The 27,427-nt window shown below is 31.3% G+C and overlaps 1 protein-coding gene across 1 annotated transcript; it reads left to right on the forward strand.

The window, feature by feature from the left end:
• Positions 1-25: 25 nt before the first annotated feature.
• LOC143085471 (N-alpha-acetyltransferase 15, NatA auxiliary subunit-like) lies at positions 26-27,196 on the forward strand. The gene is made up of 22 exons (XM_076261829.1): positions 26-203; positions 4,420-4,504; positions 4,921-5,025; positions 5,494-5,582; positions 6,441-6,509; positions 7,431-7,565; positions 7,917-8,064; positions 10,686-10,805; positions 10,996-11,091; positions 12,182-12,288; positions 13,035-13,107; positions 14,164-14,333; positions 14,880-15,032; positions 15,537-15,665; positions 16,234-16,383; positions 16,814-16,877; positions 17,628-17,812; positions 18,361-18,469; positions 20,521-20,619; positions 21,293-21,436; positions 22,539-22,642; positions 23,204-27,196. The coding sequence occupies exons 1-22, from the start codon at positions 147-149 to the stop codon at positions 23,366-23,368; spliced, it is 2,556 nt and encodes an 851-aa protein (XP_076117944.1). The 5' UTR covers positions 26-146; the 3' UTR covers positions 23,369-27,196.
• The last annotated feature ends 231 nt before the right edge of the window (positions 27,197-27,427 follow it).

Here is a 27,427-nt window from a genome sequence, read left to right on the forward strand (position 1 = left end):
TATTCAAGCATCGAAATCTCAATAACGAAACAGCGAGAACACCGGAAATATTGCTTCCTCCATGTTGGATAGCATCCTCGTGGTTGTGTATCCTGTTTCCTATGGAAATAGCTGGTTATAAAGCAAACACAGAACCCTAGAGCAAAATGCCCACTAACAATCCACTACCTCCTAAAGAAAATGCCCTTTTTAAAAGAATATTGGTGAGTGAGTTTGCACATTTCACAAAAAGGGGGGAAGTTACCAAGGCCAAGGGGCCAATCAAGAAATTTAAGAATGTGATATTTAAAGAAAGACAAATATTTCCCTGACATTAGAATAAAACCTCAACAGACTAACTTAAGATTGAGCATCAGGAATTCCCTTAAAAAACTGGAGGGGAACTGGTGTTGTTGCTTACTTGTCTAGCTTTTTAACAGGTTTTGTTCCATCACAGGTCATCTTGCTACACAAGTGTTGCTCATGGCAAGTTGTAAATCAGGGATTGAAGAGCCCCTGCAAAAGTACCTCATGCAATTTTTTGGTGCATTATGATTTTGCATGTTTATGATGCCAGGAATATTTTGAACAAGGATTGAAAAAAGATGTAGACCTACAATGTATGAAGATTGATTAATCTATATAGAGGGACTCATTATGTAGAATCCATGATATCTCGGCCTATTTAAAAATCGGACTATAACAAGCTCGGCCTATAAGATAATGGGCCTCCCAAAATCGGACTATAACCAACTCGGACTACTAGAAGAAAATAAGTATAATGTTGGTTGTTGTTGTTATTGGAAATTAATTCTCAATTCTTAATTTAAAATGAATTGTTATGTACAATTAATTAAATAATATTATATGCATATGTTAATTAATTATGACATCATGTCACGTGTATCGTTGACACCTTTTTAATCGCCATCAGTTAAAAAAACACCTGGCACATGTACTGTTGACACCTATCTAATCACCCAAGTCAGGACAAAACTACCTGTTATTGCACGAAATTGGAAACTAAAAATCCAACTAAATATGTCTTGTCTTGTATTGTCTATAACTGAACTTCAGTTTTTTTTTTATTACAAATCTTGTGTTATATTAAGACAATTTAGTGAATTGTAGTTTTTCTGGTTTCTGATCATACTTTGTATGGTGGACTCTTGGTGTGATTTATCTGTACAATGTAATACTATTTAATAAAGAACACATAGGGTTTACAAATTTTATTTCAGTAGATGTCGACAAACAATTAACATAACAATGATTTCGTCATTCAACAATATCTAATATTACTTAAAAAAATATAAGGCATATATATAAAACACATACATGACATAAAGCACATTTTAAACTCAAAAGGCATTTTGTCATCATCTAAGACTGAAAGCATGCAGATATAATTGGTCATTGTCAAAGCACACTTTAAGCATACATAGCACATTTAAAACACTAACATAGCACATACAAAACATACATATAGCACATCTGAGTCATATCTGAGATAACATGAAAAATGAATGTTGTTAAAGCAAAAGCACGAGTATAAGCATAGGCTGGAGTAATTAACAGCTAGTCATTTGGATTTTTATGCCCCACCTACGATAGTAGAGGGGCATTATGTTTTCTGGTCTGTGCCTCCGTTCGTTCGTCCGTCTGTGCGTCCGTCCGTCTGTGCGTCCGTTCGCTTCAGGTTAAAGTTTTTGGTCGAGGTAGTTTTTGATGAAGCTGAAGTCCAATCAACTTGAAACTTGATACACATGTTCCCCATGATATGATCTTTCTAATTTTAATGCCAAATTATAGTTTTGACCCCAATTTCATGGTTCACTGAACATAGAAAATGATAGTGCAAAGTTCAGGTTAAAGTTTTTGGTCAAGGTAGTTTTTGATGAAGTTAAAGTTACATCAACTTGAAACTTAGTACACATGTTCCCTATGATATGATCTTTCTAATTTTAATTCCAAATTAAAGTTTTGACCCCAATTTCATGGTCCACTGAACATAGAAAATGATAGTGCGAGTGGGGCATCAGTGTACTATGGACACATTCTTGTTTTTCATGTTATTTTATAGAAGTATTAATTGGTAAGATCAAAGAAATCTCTTGGTTTTTTATGCCCCACCTACGATAGTAGAGGGGCATTATGTTTTCTGGTCTGTGCCTCCGTTCGTTCGTTCGTTCGTCCGTTCGTCCGTTCGTTCGTCCCGCTTCAGGTTAAAGTTTTTGGTCTAGGTAGTTTTTGATGAAGTTGAAGTCCAATCAATTTGAAACTTAGTACACATGTTCCCTATGATATGATCTTTCTAATTTTAATGTCAAATTAAAGTATTGACCCAAATTTCATGGTCCACTGAACAAAGAAAAAGATAGTGTGAAGCTCAGGTTAAAGTTTTTGGTCAAGGTAGTTTTTGATGAAGTTGAAGTCCAATCAACTTGAAACTTAGTACACATGTTCCCTATGATATGATCTTTCTAATTTTAATGTCAAATTAAAATATTGACCCCAATTTCATGGTCCACTGAACAAAGAGGAAGATAGTGTGAAGGTCAGGTTAAAGTTTTTGGTCAAGGTAGTTTTTGATGAAGTTGAAGTCCAATCAACTTGAAACTTAGTACATATGTTAACTATGATATGATCTTTCTAATTTTAATGCCAAATTAAAGTATTGACCCCAATTTCACGGTCCAGTGAACATGTAAAATGATAGTGCGAGTGGGGCATCCGTGTACTATGGACACATTCTTGTTTTTTCAATTTTACTCCAAATATATTTCTAGATACATGTATAATAAGTGTTTGCCTCGGCTTGCCTTTCTAAAAACATTGTATCTGTTTGATGTGACCATTTGAATATAATTACCTTTCAATTGCTGAATCCATTAATAAAGAACTACAGATTAGTGAAATTGTTAAGAAGCCATTCACTGTCAATCAAATTTCTCTTTGTTTATATACTAATCATGAACACCTAGGATTAAACACAATAAAAACACGACACACCAATCATTAAAATACCTTTTGTCAATAATCATAATAAATCACAATGATATTTCCAAGTTTGTTCAATATATTTCTGCATATAAATAATGGTAGGCTGAGTTTGTTATAGTCCTGAGTTTGTTATGGGCTGATTTTGTTTTAGTCCGAGTTATCCAGCAGCGATTATGTAGATGGGAATCTTCATACACTGGAACAGGTCTGGAAATCCATTAATTAAATTTTTTTTTCAGTTCATTTTTTTTCTTTATTATTACATCAAAACGGCCACTTTAATACAATATATATTTAAGTACTAAAGGAGAAACTACATTAGTGATTATAATTTTACAAGAGAGATTACCAAGTCATCACATCAAATATTGAAGATTATCATTAATTAGTCTAATATACCCCTATTCACTTGCTACCAGCTGAGGTCTTCAAGATAAATGATTGTGACATGTTAGTTTTATTTATATTGTATATTTTCTGTAATGACATTAGGGATTCAGTGTCAGAAGAAAGTTTCTGATTTTGCTGAACAATGAAAATTGTATATGTACATGTGAGTGCACTAAAAAGACCGAACTAACAGATACCAGTTATTTCTATGGGGAATTTTACTGAAAATCAAAGGTGCCATATATAAACTCCTCCCTGGAGTTTCTTTAAAGGGAAGGCAGATGTCTAGGGCAACATAATTGTTAGCCTTCATAGATTTTACTGTAAATTAACTACCTTTCATGGATACTTTATTTCGCGTTTAGCCTTTACTTGACCATTTTGTGGCATTTCTACTCCCTTATAAATTGCTCTAAAAAATTAGTTGGTTAACATCTGACATCTGTTGGAAGACACTTATTTTATTATGGCTACTGGTATATAGACTGCTTATACTGCACATGTTTAAAAGTAGGACTTGACTGGCAATAGTGGGTCCTAGAACCTTGGTGAAGATTTTTTCTGAATTGTTAGACAGGCCTTTTGTTTTGTACATTAATTTGGCGGTTAGTTTTCTTGTCTGAATAATTTCACCTTTGTGATTTGAGGTCCTTTTATAGCTTACTATGCAGTTTGGGCTTTGCTCATTGTTGAAGATTATACAGCAGGTTCCTTGAAATCTTTTTTTCCCTGTTGGTCCTTGAAGAAAAATGTTCGATCTCACTACTATTTCTATTACAAAATACCAAAATTGTGTCGGTCTTTTTCAAATTTTGGTGGTCAAATCCTTCGGACCACACTTTTTTTAGAACTCTGGTCTGGTGACCTACAGCTGTTAATCTCTTTGTGACTTTGTCATTTGGTGTTTTGTTGAGAAGTGTTTCACTGGCAATCATACCACATCTTCTTTTTTCTTAAACTTTTAAAAGATATATTGAGAACTATTCAGATTAGCTGAAAATAAATTAAATTCATTGTAATCCATAATATTGTTTTGTTTTTTTGTAGAAATGTTATGAACAGAAACAGTACAAAAATGGGTTGAAGTTTGCTAAACAGATTTTAAGCAATCCTAAATTTAATGAACATGGAGGTAATATATTTGTAGTATATTAAATGAAGTGTCTGATATCACATATAATATTTTGCTATGCCCCCACCCTCAAACAGTGTCCTATGAAAAACAGTTTTAGTCTGGTGTCTGATATCACATATTTTGCTATTCCCCCCCCCCCCCCCCCACCCAAAAAAAAAACCAAAACAAACAGTGTCCTATGAAAAATAGGATTAGTCTGGTGTCTTTGTCAACTAGATGGGGACTAGGTTGTAAGCTGTCATCCCCAACAGGTCCCTTTTGGTCAATATATAGATTTTAGAAAATAGCAATAATGAGAATTAATCATCTTGAATATTTTGCTTGAGGGATACCATTAACCTCTTTCACTGAAAATATTTAAATTGATATAAAGATTTTATGATATGATAAGGAATTACATATTTTCATTCCAGAAACTTTGGCCATGAAAGGACTGACTCTTAATTGCCTTGGGAGGAAAGAAGAAGCATTAGACCATGTAAAGAGAGGTTTACGTAATGACCTACGAAGTCATGTCTGTATCCTTTTGTCTTTTAATTAAAGAGCAAATTAAACTTTAGAAATACAAAACGAAAGACGAAATATTTTATTAAAGAAAGCTCATTTATAAACATAATCATTAATAGCAAAGATAAAACAAAAAATCAATTTAAACAATCTAACTTAATACTACACAAGTATCAAAATACTATGTGTTCCATGTGTTCCAAGGGGATGTGCTTTATACTTAAAACTACCATAATTTACTGTAAAAAAGGGGGGGGGGGGCAGAATGCACATCTAGCAGAACAACTGACTTTAAAATTTTAACAAAGAATTACTAGTATAATTTTCATAACATTTCTGGTCTTTGTTATTTAGTTATTTGTGATAAAGAGAAGTTTTTAAAGCTTAAACTTTGTACGTTGTTTGCAAAAAATAGGGATTTTTTACTCAATCATTTAAAAATTCCAAGGAGACCCATGTTATTCCTTAACCAACGACAGGTTGGCATGTTTTTGGACTTTTACAAAGATCTGAAAGAAAGTATGATGAAGCTATAAAGGCCTACAGAAATGCTTTAAAATGGGATAAGGTATGTAATTATTTAGCTTGAAACATTTGTTTTACAAGTCTTGTATGAAAACCAGTTATCTATTACAACAAGTTCTTAAATTCTCTACTGGAAGCCTAGTCACATAATAAACAGGTTCATGAAATGAACAGGTCATTCAAAACTTGCAAGTCGAAGAAAAATGATGGGTCCATTCCAAAAACAAAAGATGGCGAATAAAAGACAAGTCCACAAAACACTATATAGAATTATATAGTAAGTCTAAGGGTTAGACATGTAACTGGAACCACACAGATTTTTTTCTGAATAAATTTGTTCAGAGATGAAATGTTTATAAAACAAGACTTGACTGTGGCAACAAAAATGAATTTTCAAAGAAATTTTACTAAACTTAATGTCTGATGTTTATCAAACACAATAGAAAGAAATCCTCCATAAGAGCAGTTGCAGTAAATTATAAAGATAACAGAATCTTTAAACTTTTCTTTCATACATGTATGTGAAGTTCAACAAGCTTCTGGGGATATGTTTACAAATAGAGACAAACTTTGCTATTTATTCATATTTACAAGATAGAGAAATTTGATTATTACAGCTAATTTCCTAATGCTTGTAAAGTAAAACATTGGTAGGTTTGCTTGCTCTGTTTATATAAACATTAATTCAAGCTTTGTAATTAAGATTGACATCTTCAAACAATATATATAGGCATAATTTAACCTGTATACATTATATCTAAATTTGATTGGACCTTATCCAAATTACAATTGTAAAATATACAAACAAAGCAAGCAAGCTAACCAACGGCTTGCTTTCCATGCATTAGGAAATTAGCTGTAATACATTGCATTTAAACTGAATTGTATATATTTTACATAGGATAATCTACAGATCTTGAGGGACTTATCTTTACTGCAAATACAGATGAGAGACCTGGAAGGTTATCGAGTAAGTACTTAAACAGATTGAGTAGGTAATGAATGAAAAGAATATTAATGGATGGACAGTTTATTATTGATAATAAAGTAAGGATTTATTTTGTATGACATAGCATTGTAGTATTTTTCTTGTCCTGCAATCAGCCAACTATTGTACAAATAACAGGTACTCAATTAAGTTTTTCTTTTATTTGTACTTGTACTAAAAAAAGCGTCCTGTTACCCAACTTATGTATTCAGCAAGCATTAATGTTGATATTTCTTTTAACGTAACAGTTCATTTTTGGGTCCCATGGTCAAATGAAAATAAATGGACTGCTGCCATGAATTATTTTTATGCCCCACCTACGATAGTAGAGGAGCATTATGTTTCCTGATCTGTATCGTCCGTTCATCCATCTGTCTGTTCTTCTGTATGTCCGTTCGTCCCGCTTCAGGTTAAAGTTTTTGGCCAAATAAGAGTTTTGACCCCAATTTCACAGTCCACAGATCATAGAAAATGATAGTGCGAGTGGGGCATCCGTGTACTGGGGACACATTCTTGTTTAAGTATACAATTAATCGCTAAGATTAATAATAAAAATATGGTTAAGTGTTCTCTAAATTGATTATGCCGCCTACTAGATAGGTTATTATATTGGTTGCACAACAATGAGATGGGGTTCAAATGACACCTTTATAGCATGAATCTGTTTTGCTCACAAAATCTGACTGGAATTTGTCCAAACTTATTTTATTTTCTCCATTTGTTGTGTAGATAAGCATCCTTGATTCTTAAATATTTCATTTAGGTGTTAAATTTAATATTAATTAAATAGGGCTATTTCAATATCTGAATAAAGATTAAAGAGCAGAGTGTTTTGGTATGATTTATGTTATAGCTCCAGATCTTGATATGACAATAATTTGCTGTTTCTTTGTATTTTTTTAGGAGACTAGGTACCAGCTTTTAGTGTTACGTCCTGGACAAAGAGCTTCATGGATTGGTTATGCCATGTCCTATCATTTGATGAAGGATTTTGATATGGCTTTAAGTATTCTAGAAGAATTCCGAAAGACACAGATGGTAGGTAGTTTACTACTAAAGACATCATGATCAAGTCATCCAACCTTTTTGAAAATTTACCATTTGATAAAAAATACATGAAACAAATTGATTGTAATTATCTACTCTCTTTAAATAAATGTAGCTTACTTGTATTCTTAACCTTGATATAAAATGTATTAAGACTGAGATTTAGCACTTGATAGGATGGCTGCGTATAAGGAAAGATAGGGAATATATATGTCAGTGAAACAGCAACCCAACAAAATCAGGATCATTCAATTTTAGCATGACTCATTGTCCTTAAATTAAATGTCAAACCTTGAACCTTTTATGTTGAACAATGTCTAATGAAAGTGTTTTTACTTGTAGCCGAAAGCTGGAGATTATGAGCACAGTGAATTACTCATGTATCAAAATATGGTGGTAAGGGAGGCAGGCATGTTGGAGGAAGCTTTGCATCATTTAGATAGATATGAAAGTCAAATTGTAGACAAACTATCATTACAGGAGATAAGGGGTAAGGATGGCAAACGGGAAATATCTAGTAATCTTTAAAGGCATGTGCACATGATTTCTATGGACTATTGATACAGTAGACTCCACCTAATCGGATATCGGCTAAACGAATTTATCGGCTATTGTAATATTTTTTCAAGATACCAAACCCTTTCCTATATGTTTAATGTTAATTTTATCGTGTAATCGAATATCGGATATAAGAATATATCGGCAAATCGGATAAGAGTATTCAGGTAATTTGGTTAAAAACCATGTACAATTGGATATTTTCAATGTTTCTCTGACAGGAAATGGACCCGGAAGTTACGAATTTGCAACCTTGCAGACAAGAAGATTTTGTATTTTATGCCCCACCTACGATAGTAGAGGGGCATTATGTTTTCTGGTCTGTGCCTCCATCCGTCTGTGCCTCCGTTCGTCCGTCCGGTTAAAGTTTTTGGTCGAGGTAGTTTTTGATGAAGCTGAAGTCCAATCAACTTGAAACTTAATACACATGTGCCCATGATATGATCTTTCTAATTTTAATGCCAAATTATAGTTTTGACCCCAATTTCATGGTCCACTGAACATAGAAAAAGATAGTGCAAAGTTCAGGTTAAAGTTTTTGGTCAAGGTAGTTTTTGACAGTCTGCACGGTTAGCCACTAGTCCGATGCCCCAGACTAGTAAAATTTCATTCGGACTAGTAAGTTTTTGCAAAATTTTGTTTGGACCAATAAGAAAAATGTCAGAATATTGGTCTTCGTACTAGTAGTTGAAAAAGTTTTTGGTGCAGACTGTTTTGATGAAGTTAAAGTTACATCAACTTGAAACTTCGTACACATGTTCCCTATGATATGATCTTTCTAATTTTAATTCCAAATTAAAGTTTTGACCCCAATTTCACGGTCCACTGAACATAGAAAATGATAGTGGGAGTGGGGCATCCGTGTACTATGGACACATTCTTGTTAATAAATAAAAAGGATCTATTTCTCATTAAATTGTTGTCTTTATTCATTGTTCCATTTGTCATGTGAATTAGATGCCCTTTTACTTCAAATGGTTTTAATCTATTTACAAATTATACAAGACTCAGTTGACAAAAGCAGTACATTCCTGTCGGGAGAATTTTGATTAAACTCTAAATGCTCATAGAATGAGTAATATAATCTAAACTGAATGTACCTCCTTCTGAATAATTTATTGCAATATAAATATAAATCCCTTTTGACAAGAGAAATCTGACATTGTCAGAAATATTTTTTTCACACTCTGTGCAAAGGTAATCACGTGTGGCGGCCATATTGTTTTGTTTACAAATTTGTGAAGAAGCCTCTAGAACCATGACCTAAACATGAATAGTCTTCAGAAAACATAAACTTTATGCAATACTATTTTACCAATCATGATAATTTTCATAAATTTAAATTTGATAATTTAAAGAAATAAAATTATAACAATTATGATTTTAGGTTAGAGATTCTACACAGACATGCTTTGATCTATTTATAGCCAAATTAGTTTACCTGTGTGAAAATGTAAATAATGGATATTAATTTGTTTACTAAACAAATAAAGACAAACTATGGATGGAAGATAATAATTCACATAAATATTTCAGGACATTTTATTAATAAATATAGGATTTAAAAACTGCAAGTGCAAACAAATTTAATCATTACATAATCAGCTGATAATTTTTTACGCAAACATTGTGGTGATGTAACTGATAAAAATCACTCCATCAATCCTCCATCCCTTTCACATATTAAGCAATTGACAGGGTTAGTTCATTATCACTGGACTAGTATATATTTGTTTAGGGGCCAGCTGAGGGACACCTCCGGGTGCGGGAATTTCTCGCTAAATTGAAGACCTGTTGGTGACCCTCTGCTGTTGTTTTTTATTTGGTCGGGTTGTTGTCTCTTTGACACATTCCCCATTTCCATTCTCAATTTTATTAGTAACATCTCGGGATTAGATTTACTTATTATTGCAGAATATTCAATGAATATACATTCATCGTCTAATTGAATATATCAAGTAATCGGATATTTTTAGCTGATATTTTGGGTATTCGATTGGCCGGAGTCTACTGTACTAGAAAATTTTAAGCACAAGTTTAGTGTTTGTGGAAATATTTTTATGAATGATGGATGGGGCTTTTGAAATAATGCCTTTTAAGACATCCATGTACTTGACAGTTGAAAAAGGATTAGCATAATACCAAATGAATATTCAAACCATATTATTCTTTTCAGTTATTTTTAATATCATGGAGACATCTTCATTTTATGTTTTTTCTTTCTTTTGAATTAAATGATTGCCTGTAACAAAGAGCACGCAACTATCAAAGTAGTAAAATTTTATCTAATGAATATTTTTAATAGTAAAATTGATGAGAAAAAGGAAAAAAACATGATTTATAAAATTTTGTCACCTCTACATGTTTACAGAACTTTTAACACTGTTTAGTACATTATACAACAATTGACATGAAGATAGCTTTAGCATTCAAGAAATGTAAGAAATCTATAAAAAATTACACCAAACACATGTAGAAAGGTTTGGAACCATTTTATATTGGAATGCTCAAATGTTTGGTTTATTGCATATATGAATTAATTTATATTTTCAGCTGAACTGCTAATGAAACTTGGTAGATCGGAAAAAGTAGGTGATATTTATAAAGACCTAATAACCAGAAATCCTGAGAACTGGGCATACTACAAAGGGTTAGAAGATGCTATCAAACCAGGTAACTAATAATTTATTTTTACGGGAAAAGTTAACTGAAAATAAGAATAATAAAAATTGATACTAGGAGAATATACTACTTTAGGAAATAAATATATGTGGTTTGCATTGAAAAGGAAACCATTTGAATATGGAATGTATAATAATTAAACTTGATTACTGTTAAACATTGTGATTTATTTTATGACCAGGGACAGAAGAAGAAACATTAAAATTGTACACTGATGTAGAAGAACAGTACCCACGTGCATCAGCTCCAAGGAGAATACCTCTGTCATTTACAACAGGTAAATACATTAGCTTCATATCCATTTTCAGAAAATTAGAACAAGGTTAAGGCATTCTCTTCCAAAGACATCAAGCGTAAATTTTTCAACCAGTGGTATTAACATATTAAGAAAGAAGGAGACGTGTTTAAGGTAGCACAATACAAAGATTTTTCATCCCCAATCAGACATCTTTAAACTGATGCAATTCCACTCATCCTTCTTTAAATTTTATAAATGAGGTACCAAAAGAAAGAAGAATGATTAATCTTTCAAATTGTGATAATTTCATTATGACATACTTATTACATAATTAATTGTTATGTAATTGGTTACTATATTGTGATGTCCACACTTGAATGAATTTAGCTTCTTTGTTATTCATAGCATCCCAAAATATTTTATAAATTCTTGCACAACACAGTTTGACATCCAAAATTGTGTCTCAGATTTTTCCTAATGTATTTCATTCTCTAATAAATCTTCAATGAAGTTTGCAACATCAATTCATAAGAGATCACTAAATTCAATGTGGTATAAAATTTGTTCTATTGATGTTTTTGGAAATCTGAGACACAGTTTTGGAGGTCAAGCTGTGTTGTACAAGAATCTATAAAATATTTTGGGATGCTATGAAGAACAAAGACGCTAAATTCATTCAAGTGTGTACATCACAATATAGCAACTAATTACATAACAATTGATTATGTAGTAATTATGTCATAATGAAATTATCACAATTTGAAAGATTAACCTTTCTTCTTTCTTTTGGTACCTCATTTATAAAATATAAAGAAGGATGAAATGAATTACATCAGTTTAAAGTTCTCTGGTTGGGAGTGAAAAAATCTTTGTATTGTGCTACCTTAAATGTCATTTAATAGCACAAGTAAACCACATAATTAATAAACAAATATCAATAATTTAAAAGTAAAATGAAGATTTCTGTGAAGTTTCAAAAATACAAAAAATTAGTTCTAAACTAATATTTTATAAAAGAGTTATGCCCCTTGAAAATATTCATTATATAGACAATTTCATATGTATACAATTCTTGCCAAAAACTGTATTGTGTATTTAAATCCTTTTAATGTTTAAAATTTTATTTCAGGGGATAATTTTAAAGGACTGATGGACACATATTTTAGGAGAGCTTTTCATAAGGGTGTACCACCTTTGTTTGTAACTGTAAAGAAATTATATTCAGATCCTTGGAAGGTTTGTAATAATTGTCTGGTTTTGAAGAAATACATTTTGTACATTCCCCATTTGCAAACAGCAATAACACATTTATATTTAAAAATTATGTCAGTATAATAATAAGATATATGATGGCCAACTATTCACCATCATTCTTAAGTTATGTCCCTTTAAAAACCAAAAATTAACCAATTTTGCCATTTTTTGCACTCTAAACTTCAGCTTGCCTCACCAAATGTCAAAAAAATTATACACTGCTTATTAACACCACCAGAGAGTCACACATTTTGGATGTCATTTCTTTCAGTTTTCACTTGAGTTGTGTCCCTTTGGAAATTGAAAATTTCTGCTGAATTTTACCTATATATATATAGTAGCATGGGACACAGCTAGCATGGGGCACCTGTGTCCCATGGAAACATTCGTCATCACTGTTTATGTTTTGGTATTTATTGCATTGTCATCTCATGTATACCCACCACATATCCCCTCATTTATAAAAAATGAGAAGAAGAAACGGTTCAAATTCAAACATAATGCTAGTAAGAAACTTATTACAAATAATGAATTTAAGCAATCTCACTTGTGTTTACATTTAAAATAAGAATGTAGGTATGTATGATTTGAAAATTATTGAGTTCTTTGAAGACTATCAATAGATAATTTGTAATAGAAATGTTATCAGAAGTATTGTAAATGTATTGAAATGCCTTGAAGATTTCCTGTAATGTAGACAGTAATATTGTTTTTTTTTCTGATTGTAGCAACGAACCGTAGAAGATTTAGTTCTAGGGTATGCTGAAAATTTAAAAACTCATGAAAAGTTTGCATTGTCTGGTAGGTATAAATGAAATTTTCCAACAACATATTGCTTGTGAATCTCATTCTCACACTTAAACATCAGAAAGTTCTTGTACATAAAAATTTTAACTGGAAGCTTTATTTGGATAATGTTCTTTTTAATACACTTTGATTATTATGTCGCCTGACAGAATTCATCTGTCTCAAGCGACACATTGAAACACTTCTGTTGTCGTGAGTACTTTTCATCTTCCACCTCACACTTTATGTTAATTTACAAGTCCTTGAAAATACCAGAATTTAACCAAACTCACACAGACATGAAGTTTTGTTTCTGCTATTTAAGATGTTGCTATGTGTAAATTTGGGTGTTTCACATTATAAGAAATAGACTTGGCTATTTTTATGCCCCACCTACGATAGTAGAGGGGCATTATATTTTCTGGTCTGTGTGTCCGTTCTTCCGTCTGTCTGTCTGTCCGTCCGTCTGTTTGTTCGTCTGTTCATTCGTCCGTCTGTCCCGCTTCAGGTTAAAGTTTTTGGTCAAGGTAGTTTTTGATGAAGTTGAAGTCCAATCAACTTGAAACTTAGTACACATGTTCCTTATGATATGATCTTTCTAATTTTAAAGACAAATTAAACTTTTGACCCCAATTTCACGATCCACTGAACATAGAAAATGAAAGTGCATGTTTCAGGTTAAAGTTTTTGGTCAAGGTAGTTTTTGATGAAGTTGAAGTCCAATCAACTTGAAACTTAGTACGCATGTTCCCTATGATATTATCTTTCTAATTTTAATGCCTTATTATATTTTTTATCCAATTTCATGGTCCATTGAACATTGAAAGTGATAGTGGGAGTGGGGCATCCATGTACTTTGGACACATTCTTGTTGTTTATATTACTGTGAGACGGAAGGTAACACACATTTCCTTTGGAAGACTCAATGATTATTATTTGTATTATTAAAAGCATAGAGCTTAGAAGTAATAATAATTATCTTGAGATATTAAAGTAGGAAGAAAGTTTAGTTAAAAAACAAATCTTATTTTAAAATTGAGCCATATAAAAATGAGTGATTTTATTTTGCAGACGAAGGTGAATTAGAGTCTCCAACAACACTATTGTGGGTGTATTTTTTCCTGGCGTGTCATTATGATTTCCTGGGTGACACAATCAAATCTGTAGAGTATATAGATCTAGCCTTAAAACACACACCACTTCTTATAGAGTTGTATGTACTCAAAGCCAAAATATTTAAAGTGAGTCAAAGCTATTATATATAAATTCATTATAGAAAGTTGATTTAATTATTATACAACATCAGTAAGAAAAAAATGAAGGGCTTAGGGTTAGACCTTAAATTGGAAATTTAGAATGAGCTGACATGCATGAAACAACAGTTACAATCTTTTTTTGAATGGAGGTCTACAATTAAATTCATTCAAAATTCTAGGCTTATGATTTTGAACACCAGATGTGTGTTTGTCTGCACAAGACTTATCAGCGACACTCAAATCACAAGGCTTAAAGGCAAAGTAAAATGTGCATGCTGATCATGTGCAATATAATTAAATTATGGTACCCAATTTTTACTGATTTGCTGGTCACATTGTACATGTATCAATTTTGTTGGAGAAAGATATGAAATAATAAATTAGATCTTAAGGAAGTTTTATAAGGAATCTATTTTAAAATGTTTATATGTGTGGTTATAATAAATTTACTGCTTAATTTACTTATGTTGCATTACCCGGTATTCTTGAAGAAACCAATAGTAATCTATTATATATTTACTTCTTTTGTAGCATGCTGGTGATATAGAAGAGGCTGTCCGGTTGATGGATGAAGCTCAGTCATTAGATACAGCTGACAGATATATAAATTCCAAATGTGCCAAGTATATGTTAAGAGGCAATTTAATAGCAGAGTCTGCTGAAATGTGTTCAAAATTTACAAGGGTAGGTATGCTTAAAGGGACATTAGCTGACAAATTCATGTTTATCAATTAGACTTTTTCTGTTTATATTTATATCATACTTTAAGGTCTATCCAAATCACAAAAAGACCTAGAGTGGATTAATTATTTATAATGTTCCAAAATTTCAGCCAACTATATTTTTGAGCTTATTTTGAAATAATTGAACCAAACTGACTGTGAATAGCAAAATATTATTTCACAAAATCACTTTTATAAATGTTTCCAACTTGGGCATGTATAGAAAATATGTAAGTCTTGAAATAGTCCTTGTCTGCATGCAAGACTAATAAAAATATGATTTGACACAAATGTTGACCTACAATGTAGTCATGTAAATATATTGTGTAATTCAATCAAGCAAAATATAACAGCTGTTTTGTTCTTAGCAAGGTATATTTTCTACTTGTTATCTATTTATAGCAAGGTGTATTGCATACTTGCCTATTAATAGCCAGTAATATTTTCTATTATTATCTAATTATAGGAAGGTGTATCAGCAGTAGATAATCTGAACGAAATGCAGTGCATGTGGTTTCAGATAGAAAGTGCTGCTGCATACCAGAGAATGGGAAAATGGGGAGATGCACTCAAAAAGTGTCACGAAATAGATAGGGTAAGTCACTAAGATCAGGTGAAACATAGAGACGACTACAGTTGTCAAGGTACTGCAGATTCATTTATTTTTCATTGTTTAGACAAAATTGATATTTGAATAAGGTTTGTGGTGCAAGTCTGCATACAAGCCATAAGCAAATTTGTACAGTTTTTCTTCATGTCGTCAATTAAGCTATGATATTTGATGTTTGTTTGCTGAGCTTTTCTTAGTCAAGTAGTAAGATAAAAAGTGGTTCTGAACACTATGTTATTTAAAATTATTTATCCAATGGAGTTATTATGCTATATTAGCACTGTTCCAGTGAGGAAGAGGAGGAAGGATATAAGTTGTGGCTCATCATTGACTATTACACCTTTTAGATATATATAAAATATATAATAAACTTTGTTAGGTTGTGGTGGTATTCTCAAAGGTCATTGCTTCCCCCAAAATCCATTTTAATTTAATAGACTTCATATAAATGTAGTTAATTTTGTGAAAGCTTGACTTGGCACTTTCAAAACTTTAGAAAATACATTAAATTTGTGATGATTGTTATAAATTGTAAACTTTTTTATGATTTCAGCATTTTACAGAAATAATAGAGGATCAGTTTGACTTCCATACGTACTGTATGAGGAAGATGACTCTCCGAGCTTACGTTGGATTATTACGATTAGAGGATGTATTACAACACCACACATTCTATTTTAAAGCAGCGAAAATTGCTATAGAGGTAATATTCTTATAATAGAAAATACTCATCAAAATATTTGGTTAATTTATAGAAATAGGTCTGCAGATAACAGTAGAATGATGCATAATAAGCACAGAATACAGCTTCATCATTAAACTGTCTGTCTCATTACATGTACCTGAACTTCTGTATTATTAAATAATTTGACATTTGATCTTGAACTTAATGTTAATAACATGAGTGAGGGTATATTTCACACTGCATTTTTTGCAACTCCTGGTTTAAAACTGTTCAATAAAAAATGGATGTCAAAACAAGTTATCTTAGCGAACGCTTGTATTTTGCTGTACAGGTAGATTAACATTAGTCTAGAACCTTATTGCAATACAATAGGAATTTGATTTACATAATTTGGCCTTTATAAGCTTTATTCACAGTAAAAGTAACACACCTATTTTGTTTATTGTAGATTTATTTACATTTACATGACCACCCTCTCTCAGACAGTGATCTGGATAGTGCTCTTGATGCAGGTTGGTAAAATTTAATATATAATAAAACATATTTATCTTATCGTAAGGCTGGTAAATTATGATGTCATTGGTTAAGTAAATTTCATATGGGGTTCATGACCTTACATCTACTGTTAATGGTGTTATAGGGTTCACTACTGACTCCCTATGGAACATATCAGGTGAGTAAAATCCGTAGGAGATTCCATCTTTGGCCTCACACTCTATGGATTTTACTATTCCTCTGGATCTGTAGGGGGTCAGTAGCGAACCATATAACTTATAATATCAATTGCGATTAAGAAGATGAGAACAAAAGGTAGTAAGAAAGTGAAAAGATATTGTAAAGAGGTTTATTGGACTTAATCCATCCAATGATCTTGCTTCTTTCATAACTCTACTCTACAAATATAGATTAAACAGCTAGCCAAAATTTCAAGGTAGATTTGGGAAAAAGATCAAAATGCCAAAGACGCCATTTAAATACCTGAATATTACCTATTTGGGAATAAGTCTACCATGCATGCCCTTCCATAATTCAGTAAAAAAATATTTTGTGTAGTGGAAATCAATACAACAAAATGTCAAGATCCAATTCAATTGTTTCATTTGATGGAATTGATTAAATCCTGTTCACATTTTTCATTTGCAAAACATAAAATGTGTAAAAAAAATCCATATTTCAGAAGCATTTAGAGTCAAGATGTTTAAAGATGATTTGCTTTTGGTTAAAAAAAATGTTTTTTTTTTTAAATATAAAACTTTTTTCAGAAAATTTGTCTCCTAGTGAATTAAGAAAGTTAAAGAATAAGCAACGGAAAGCAAAGAAAAGAGCACAAGCAGAAGCACAACAGAAAGCTGAACAAGATAAAAAAGAAACTCATAATAAAAAAGCTCAGGATGGTGAATTAGACGGTCCGAAAGAAGAGGAATTAGTTCCAGATAAATTAAGCAGGGTATGTCTTTTTATATGACCGCAAAAATTAAAAATAAAATTGGTTGTATATTGCTATCACGTCGTAGTCGTCGTCATCAGTGTCGTCCGAAGACAAATGGTTTCAGGATAATAACTTTAGTATAAGTAAATAGAAATCAATAAAATTTTAACACAAGGTTTGTAAAGACTAAAGGAAGGTTGGGATTGATTTTGGGGGTTATGGTCCCAACTGTTTAGGAATTAATTTTAGATTTAGATTTGCAAATTTGTTGCAGCATGTTTCATGTATTTATATGCATTTAAGTTAACATGTCATCCAAAAATTTGCCAGCAAAATTTTTTGGAAGTGAAATATTATTCTAGTATATTTCTTTTATACATAGATTAAACATGTGAACTCTTAGATATGCATAGTGTTAGACTAGGGAAACCATATCACATGGGATATGTAAGCATGTATTTCTAATCTATAAAATAAAGATAATTACTAATCATCAATGTTGAACATAAATCTTGTATTTGAAGTAACAAAAGAATTTTTGTTCAAAATATTGTTTTCCTTTTCAGCCTGATGACCCGTTAGAGCAATCATTGAAATTCCTGAAACCTTTACAGATGCATGCAGCACATAGAATACACACACATATAGTAGCTTATGAAATTTATTCTAGGAAAGGTAATTTATAAAATCTCTCACATATAGTGATAGTTTTTTTATACAAACTGAAATGTTATCAATATGTAAATTTAATCACTTATTTTGTTAGTGGCAAATGGTAACATACATAATAACTTTGAAATTTTATATAAAAGATGAAATGCTTTCCGAAAACAAAGAAGGAACATCAAAAGCTTTTTTAGCTCACCTTTCCTAAAAGGAAATGTGAGCTTTTGACATCACTTGGCGTCCGTCGTCGTTGTCGTCGTCGTAAACTATTTCAAAGATCTTCTCCTCTGAAACTACTGAACCAATTACACCCAAACTTTAGCTGAATGATCCTCAGGGTATCTAGAATAAAGATTGTGTTTTATTTTCCATTTTGTGAAAAAACATGGCCGCCATGGCTAAAAATAGAACATGGGGGGTAAAATGCAGTTTTTGGCTTATATCTCAAAAACGAAAGCATTTAGAGCAAATCTGACATGGGATAAAAATGTTCATTAGGTCAAGATCTATCAGCCCTGAAATTTTCAGATGAATCAAACAACCCATTGTTGGGTTGCTGCCACTTAATTGGTAATTTTAAGGAAATTTTGCAGTTTTTGGTCATTATCTTGAATATTATTATAGATAAAGATAAACTGTAAACAGCAAAAATGATCAGCAAAGTAAGATCTACAAATAAGTTAATATGACCAAAATTGTCAATTGACCCCTTAAGGGGTTATTGTCCTTTAATGACAATTTTTCACAATTTGTTCATCATATTTGCTAACTTTAAAAAATCTTCTCCTCTAAAACTACTCAACCAAATTCAACCAAACTTCAACTGAATGATCAGTAGGGTGTATAAAATAAAGTTTGTGTTTTATTTTCTATTTCGTCAAAAAACATGGCCGTCATGGCTAAAAATAGAACACAGGGTAAAATGCAGTTTTTGGCTTATATCTCAAAAACTCCAGCATTTAGAGCAAATAAGACAAGAAGTTAAAGTATTTATTAGGTCAAGGTCTACCTGTCCTGAAATTTTCAGCCGAATTGGGTAACTGGTTTTTCAGGTATAATGCCCCTGAATTGATGATTTTAAAGAAATTTTGCAGTTTTTGGTTATTATCTTGAATATTATTATAGATACAGATAAACTGTTAATAGCAAAAATGTTAAGCAAAGTAAGATCTACAAATAAGTCAATTTGACCAAAATTGTCAATTGACCCTTTAAGGAGTTATTGCCCTTTAAAGACTTTTTTCACAATTTGTTCATCATGTTGACTTACTTTAAAAAATCTTCTCCTTTGAAACTGCTGTATCAATTTCAGCCAAACTTAGGCTAAATGAGTTTCAGAGTATCTAGTATAAATTTTATATTTTATTTCCTTGTATGTCAAGAAACATAGCTCCTATGGCTAAAATAGAACATAGGAGAAAATGATTTTTTTTGTTTGCTTTTGAAGAAAATAGGACGATTCAAAGAACATTTAAATAAATTGAAAAGCCAAAATAATCATTGATGAGAGATTTAACCAAAAAAATTAAGGTGAGCGATTCAGGCTCTTGAGAGCCTCTTGTTTTATGACCCTGCAGCTAAGGGGAAGGGGGCATTCAGTTTTACCAGTTTTACCCTTGTCTGTCTTTATGTCTTGATCTCTTACTTTAGTTTTTCTCAACCAAATGTAATGAAACTTATAAACAATGCTAATAACAACTAAACACAGATCAAGTTCAAATTTGCATCACTATCACTGTTCTGGAGTTATGTCCCTATTTGAATTGGAAAATTTCTGAATTCCCCATTTCCATGCTCTAACTTTATTTTGCCTCAACCAAATGTTAGAAAACTTGTACACAATGCTTATTACCATCAAACTTAGATGAATTACAATTGTTAGTGGCATCTCTGTATAAATTGAAAAATTGCTGAATATGCAGTATAAGCGATCTGTGTCTCATGAACATATTCTTTTATTTCATATAATTAGTGGATATTAACTTACGGTCTTGAATTGATTTATTAGATCATAAAATTTTATTTTTGCAGATATTATATTGTATATTTTTATATTGTAGGAAAAATATTATTAATGTTACAGTCATTAAAGAGAGGATGTCAAGTAGAAAGAAATAATCCACAATTACATGTTTGTTTGTTACGATTTTTATTGTTAAGTAAGTATTAATTCTGCATAAAAGTACGAAAATGAGGCTTGATTTTGTCATATAAACTAACGAGATCACATTGAAGGATTGACATGTTGTCACTGTCCCAACACATAAAGCAAATCAACGTGCTTTTAAAATACAGGAAGCTGGATTCCAAGCATGGCAGATATTCTCAAAAGCATTTTTTGGAATACATTTTTTTAACAACATGCTTCACAATACCACTCACAAATTCTAAATACTGAAATGTCCAGCTTATCAAACTTATTTTGAGATCTTCAATAAAAGTTGCATATCAAATTCAAACAACTGCATTCATTATTATTTGTGGTATACCAATTTTTGTGTGTAAAGGTAAATCATCAATTCAAATGTTATTGTATTGTAGAGTGCAACACAAACAGATCCCATTCTTTTAGACCATAGAGGGAACCAATCATAATAATCAGGGATAGGGTTAATAATAAAATTAAAACAATTTCAGTCCATTTCTAGTGCCCCAAGTATGTTTTTATGGAACAGTCCTAAATTAAATGATAGCTTTTGAAAGAAAAAAAAAAATTATTATTTAGAAAGAAAAATATCTTGTTCCTTAAAATAGATTTTGTCCCTCTGCCCTATGAATCTAGCAAGAACACCTTCTGTGTGTATGATATTATTTGTTATTTTGTTTTTTCAGTTAAACAGAAAACAGATTTACCAGAACCTGTTAGTAAACTTCTGCAAAGAGAAATGGAGAAATTTTACAATCACAAAGACCCTTTAACACTTAATACAGAATACCTAGAACAAAATAATAATTCCATATTGCATAGATTAGCAGGTATGTGTAGACCCTTTAACACTTAATACAGAATACCTAGAACAAAATAATAATTCCATATTGCATAGATTAGCAGGTATGTATAGAGATAAGATTTAGTACTTTAATAACTATCAAAATAAGAAGATATGGTATAACTGCCAATAAGGCAAATATCCACCAGAGAGCAGATGACATAGAAGTTAATAACTGTAGGTCACAGTTTCAGCATTCAACAATTTGCAAAACCCATACCGCAAAGATGGCTTTAAAAAGCTCCAAAATGACAAATGTAAAACAATTCAAACCAAAAAACCAACAGCCTGATTCTGTAAACAAACAAAAGCATTGATTATTATTTTTTTGCAAAGAGGAATTTTCAGTTAAAGATTGGACTGTCACAAATGTAACCCTATAGTCAATGGCTTGTTAGCTTTTTTTCAGTCGTATTCTGTATCTTTTTTTGTATGCATTTAAAAAACCAAGGGGAGTGAACATTTACAATGAGTTTACAAAATGATGTGAATGTGTACTTGTCAAGGAAACCATCTAAGTAAAAAATTGAAATGAGTCTCAGATTTTAAGAATATAAAATGACTCAAGTTGCTTGTCCTGAAACTAAATGTAGCTAAAGTAAAGAGAAACAATGTAACATTCCAGCTTAAAAGTAAACATAACCATTTTCATAATTCTGCAATTCCTCTAGGTATTATTTGGCCCATGAGCTTGGTTGAGGTATGGTTTGCCTGCAAAAGGTTTATAACCAGTGAATTGTTATCTTTCAAAAAAACAAAAACTCAATTCTTTATTAATATTTATTTAATTGATGCTAGAATATACATCTTTATAATAAACTAAAGTAAAGATAAACCAGTCTGTTTCCTGCTTTGTTAGTCAATTCTGTCTGCATTCAGCTTATTCAGCCTGTGTCTGAAGAATGCCATTATAGTCAGTACTTTCTGATACTAACCAGCATATACAAATGAAACATCAACATCATGCACATGCACATTACTCTACTCAAAATGGTGCTGGGGTCGTCTTAATGTTATTGAAAAATGATAACTAATTTATATTGTTAACATTTCTTGCAATAACACTAACTTATAATTTTGTGTTTCAGGGGCCAGAATGATGTATGAACTTTCACCCACACCAGAGAAACAAGAGGAAGCATTAAAAATTGCCACAAGTCTTTCACCGAAGTTACAAGGAATAATTCTTAATGTAAGTAATGTATATATTTACAGTTAAAACATTTAAATTATAAGAATAAGAATGTGGTATGATTGTCAATGAGACAAATCTCTGACAAATGACCAAATAACAATAAAATTGAGAATGGAGGCTAACAACTATAGGTCACCCTACAACCTTCAACAAAGAGCAAAACTAACATGTTTTGCTTTTAAACACGGGGAAACAATAAAAAAAAATACTTCAACCCTAAAAGTTAGAAAAATTTCTGCTCATTTGCCAAAAGCAGAGGGAAACCATCATATATAGTTTGCTTTAAAGTTGACTTTCAATATCAGCTGTGTTTAAAGTGATTTAGATGTACATATCTTGTTGTTTTTATAGTTTAAGGTAAATATAACATTTATTATTAGTGGAGGGCACATTTTAGTGGATTTCATGTGTATCGGTTAACCATGAACCAATATATATATTTACCTGGCTTCATGCATAAGTTGTTCCAATATGAAATCTAGTAATCATAAAAAAACATCTGTTCTACTCCCATTAAAAAATATGCTGATATTGAAATGGTTTCATTTACATTTGTAGAATTGTATAGAAGTGCTTGAAGCAATGTGTCGAGGTGATTTTGGAAAATGTGAGACGACGGCACAGAAATACCAAGCTGACTGTCATAAACTTTTCCCTTATTCTCCATCATTTATCATCCCTGCCAGCAATCAACCAGACCAAGTCAATGGGAATGCATCGTGAGAGAGAGAGAGAAGAAAACATCAAGTGTCATTTATTTATCCTGTGATAGTGCTTTAAAAAAAAAACTTTGAATTTTAGAAAAAGAGAAAAAGTGAGAATCAAAATGAATTTTCCTGAATGTAGTAAATCCAAAAGACAAGAAATTCAAAGTTAATGGCATAAAATGCATTTGAACAAATAGTTGAAGAAAGAGATACTTGATATGCATGGACTATTGTGTGTGTGTGTGAAGCTTGGAACCTAACTGTTGACATTTATAATTTACTATGTCTTGTCCAGCATTTTTATAAAACTGCAGTGTACCTCTTTACATTTTATTTCATGGTCAGTCTTGTACTAGTGAACGGAGTCATATTAAATAACTTTCTTCCTTTTCATTAACAAAAGGTCATGCTGTTTTTAACCCCCCCAAAAAAAAGAAAAAAGGCCATATGAAATGAATTCCTAGATTCTCGTCCCTGTCTGCTTTATTCTCACTTAGATTTTTGTCATGTTAGATGAAAATTGTTAAAGAATTGAATGCTTCTTTTTGTAATTCAGACTAATATCCAATTGAAATCAAACAAAAGAAAATGAGCTCTCTCTTAGAGAAGATATTTATCAAGTTTTCAAGAGCTAAATTGACAGCCTATCATCCCTACATACATGTAGCTTGCATTTTCAATATGAAAAAAGAAAAGGTTGCCTAATGGGGAGATAATTTTGACGAAGTAGAATCCTGACTGAATTTTATTGGGGTGTAAAAGTGTTGACTGAAGCACATTATCAATGCACGATCAACGCTATTACAAAAAGAAGTTTTCAATTCTTATTTTGAATTTTTATACTACAATCATGAAATATTGAGTTATATCAAATTTTATATTTGTTTTCCTATGCATTGAAATCACTTTATCATTGGGAAATAAATTTAATTTTGGAATGGATCTTTAATACCATTGTCAGCCAATCAGAAGTTCAGATATTATGAAACATATATATAATGTAATTATTCATGTGTGATATGGAGATGTTTAAATCTGTCTAGAGAAAGAAAAAAAAGATTGTCTGCTTTTATTTTAATTGATTTTGAAAAATATTAAAGTTATATCTTATGGTGTAATTAATCATCACAAAATGGCAGTGTTAAAAGAAACTAGTGTACAAACCATTAGACATATTGCTGTTATGTAAAATTTTAAGATCATTGAATTCAGAATCTCTTAAACTTACAATTTTAACCTGGTCTGTAAATTGCAATTACCAGAATATTTCTCATATTGAATATTTGGAAGAAGAAATGGATAAAAAAAAAAAAGCAATTAAGTGCTGCCTGTATAGCTTGAATGGAGTAATGAAATAAGGCTGCCCTCATAAGTCAGTCACACAAAGTTAATAGGTTAACATTTTTAGAACTTTTTTTTACAATTACCGGTACAACAATCTTCATTTTTGCTTCTTCAGATTTCATGGCATTAATAATCAATTGTAAAACATGTGTAAGAATGACGTACACACTTTTCTAATAATACAATACTTAATATCTCTTACATTTATATTTTCTTTATAACAAGGTTGTGAGGCTTGAAATTGGGCTAAATAACATAACAGTTTAAAGTGTCACTAGTTGTTTATTTGTACAAAAAAATAATATAAAGGAGAGGGTTTGATAAAATACATTCAATATGGCTCTGGCAAGTTTAAAAACAGTCAAATTCTATCATCCCCTTAAAATTATAGTAATGCTATGATCATTTCAATGCAGAAAAGTTTTCTGTGATACATAAATGAAAACCTTGATATTATTTCATGTTTATGCAAAAAAAAAAAAAATTATCTGTCTTATTTCTTGAAGGCCATGTATACAAATTTATAGGATACCTATAATGAATAAAAAGTAGAAATCTACCAATTATCAAGCATTTCTATTCATATGCTTGTTTCGTGAATATAATTGGCGATGTAGGAAAATACTTTAATAAATAATAATTACCATTTTCTTAATTGGTGTAAATCTCTCTTCTTGGATGAAATATCTGCTTATAATGTTTATTAAAATCATGACGAAAATTTTTAATGTAGTTATTTTAGGAGAAATAGTATCATATTTGCCAGTTGAAAGAACATTTAAATGTTGATAAAGATTTATATACTTAAAGCATAAAATTGTCAAAAACTTGTGCTTACATTTAAGCATATATTTTTTGATACTTGCACTGCAATCATGATTTTGATTTATTTAAATTCCTTAGAAAGTTTTTATTTATTCCAAAGGATGCACAAAATTTGAAAGTATTCATTCGTAAAACTATATATACAAACTCTGATTAGGCTACGGTAGTTGAAAAAAAAACTTTAATTCAGGAGTTGTAGCCCAAAAAGGTAATGGAAAGCTTCATGGTTTCATTGTAGTTGCAAATGAAAAGCATTCTTACAGTTATTTGATATTTTAAAATATATTAGTTTTTCCCCAAAATTATGTGAAATTATCTTATAGAGTAATCCCCCCTTTCCCTCACACTCACATGTACACATATTTTGTGTCAGATTGCATCTATTTTGAAACTATGCAGTATTGATTTTTCTTCCTAATTAAATTGTGTGGTAGGTTTTATATGTGTAGGTATGTTTTGTAATAGTTCATGTCTAATTCTATCTACGTTTTATGTAGTTGGAACAGCTCTGTGCTCTACTAGATTGTACTGGTACATACCATTAAAAAATTCGATGACAAAAGAAGAAAAAACAACTTTTTGTGTGCATTCTGATTTTATTTATTTGTACCCCCACTTAGGAGTGGGGGCTTTGTTGCATTCTCCTTGAGGATCAGTCATCTGTTTGTTAAACGAATATTTCCATCATCCATTTCTAAGGGACAGAATGATCTTTGGTCAGCCACTCGAGAGTGAAAAATGGTAACACATAGGCACTTTTCAGATCTGATGGACACCTCCTTCCTGTTTACTGATGCTTTGAATGTTTCAATATGCTGAAAGGAATTAGTCACCCATTTCTCCAGGACTATTGAATAGCAGACTTCATATTTGGTCAGCAGCTAAGCAGTAATAAGTTGTAATGTGTGAGTGCTTTTGGAAACCTACAGTAACTCCTATTTTCAGATACTGAATTTTTCAGTAGGTTATGTATAGCACTACAACATGTGCTGTTATGATATTTGAATATTAACTTAAAACTAATTTAATCAGTTACCATTATCATGAAGCTACTTAAAGATGATATCTGGTCTCGTGTTACGTTTTAGAAAATTGACTTGAATACAAGAGACAAAACAGAATGATTTACAAAAGAACAACCCAGAAACAATAATGGAATACAATAACAAGAACTCTAACAAAACTAATGTTTACAATTATTTAGGAATATAAAGATTTCAAAACACACCTATTGTATTATTCTTGGTTGGATAAATTAGGTTACTGTTGTTTTTTTCTTCACACAAATGCATATTATCCTTGAATTTTCATTCTTCATGTACTTGACTATTTGGATCTATTCAGGGAAGGGGGCCTCTCCAACTAATTACCACAGAGTTTTATTTGGGACTAATTCAAAAGTTGGGTACTAATAAATGAACTTTTTTTTTTAAATCTGAGTTTTTGAAAGACACTTTCTTTATGGAATATTAATTAGATAAGAACATTTGTCAACACTTCCACCAATGTTTGATTGCTTTATATATCCCTGAGTAAATTAAATACCTAAAATTTTCTTGGCTGCTTAAAATTTTAGGATGTTCTTTCAACAGGCGAGATATGTTCAGCTTATAAGTCCTGTCACCTGAATGATACCATGAAATATGTTTACAAATAAAATACTATTTTACAACAATCTGTGTTTTTTAATCGATGAAAGAACTCTCCTAGAGTGCAGGGTTCAAAATCCATTGAGTTTGCAGAACTAGGCATTTTGTAGTTTCCCCTATTGTGTCGGTCTTCTTGAAAACAAACAATGAAATTATAACATGTTTGTCTAGTACAAAGCAGGTTCTATTTATAGTTCATGAACATGCTATCAACCTGAAAATGCATGACAGATTTGCCAAATATATGTTGGACTAAG

Source organism: Mytilus galloprovincialis, chromosome 8 (genome assembly GCF_965363235.1).
Source record: "Mytilus galloprovincialis chromosome 8, xbMytGall1.hap1.1, whole genome shotgun sequence".
In the NCBI taxonomy this organism is placed as follows: domain Eukaryota; kingdom Metazoa; phylum Mollusca; class Bivalvia; order Mytilida; family Mytilidae; genus Mytilus; species Mytilus galloprovincialis.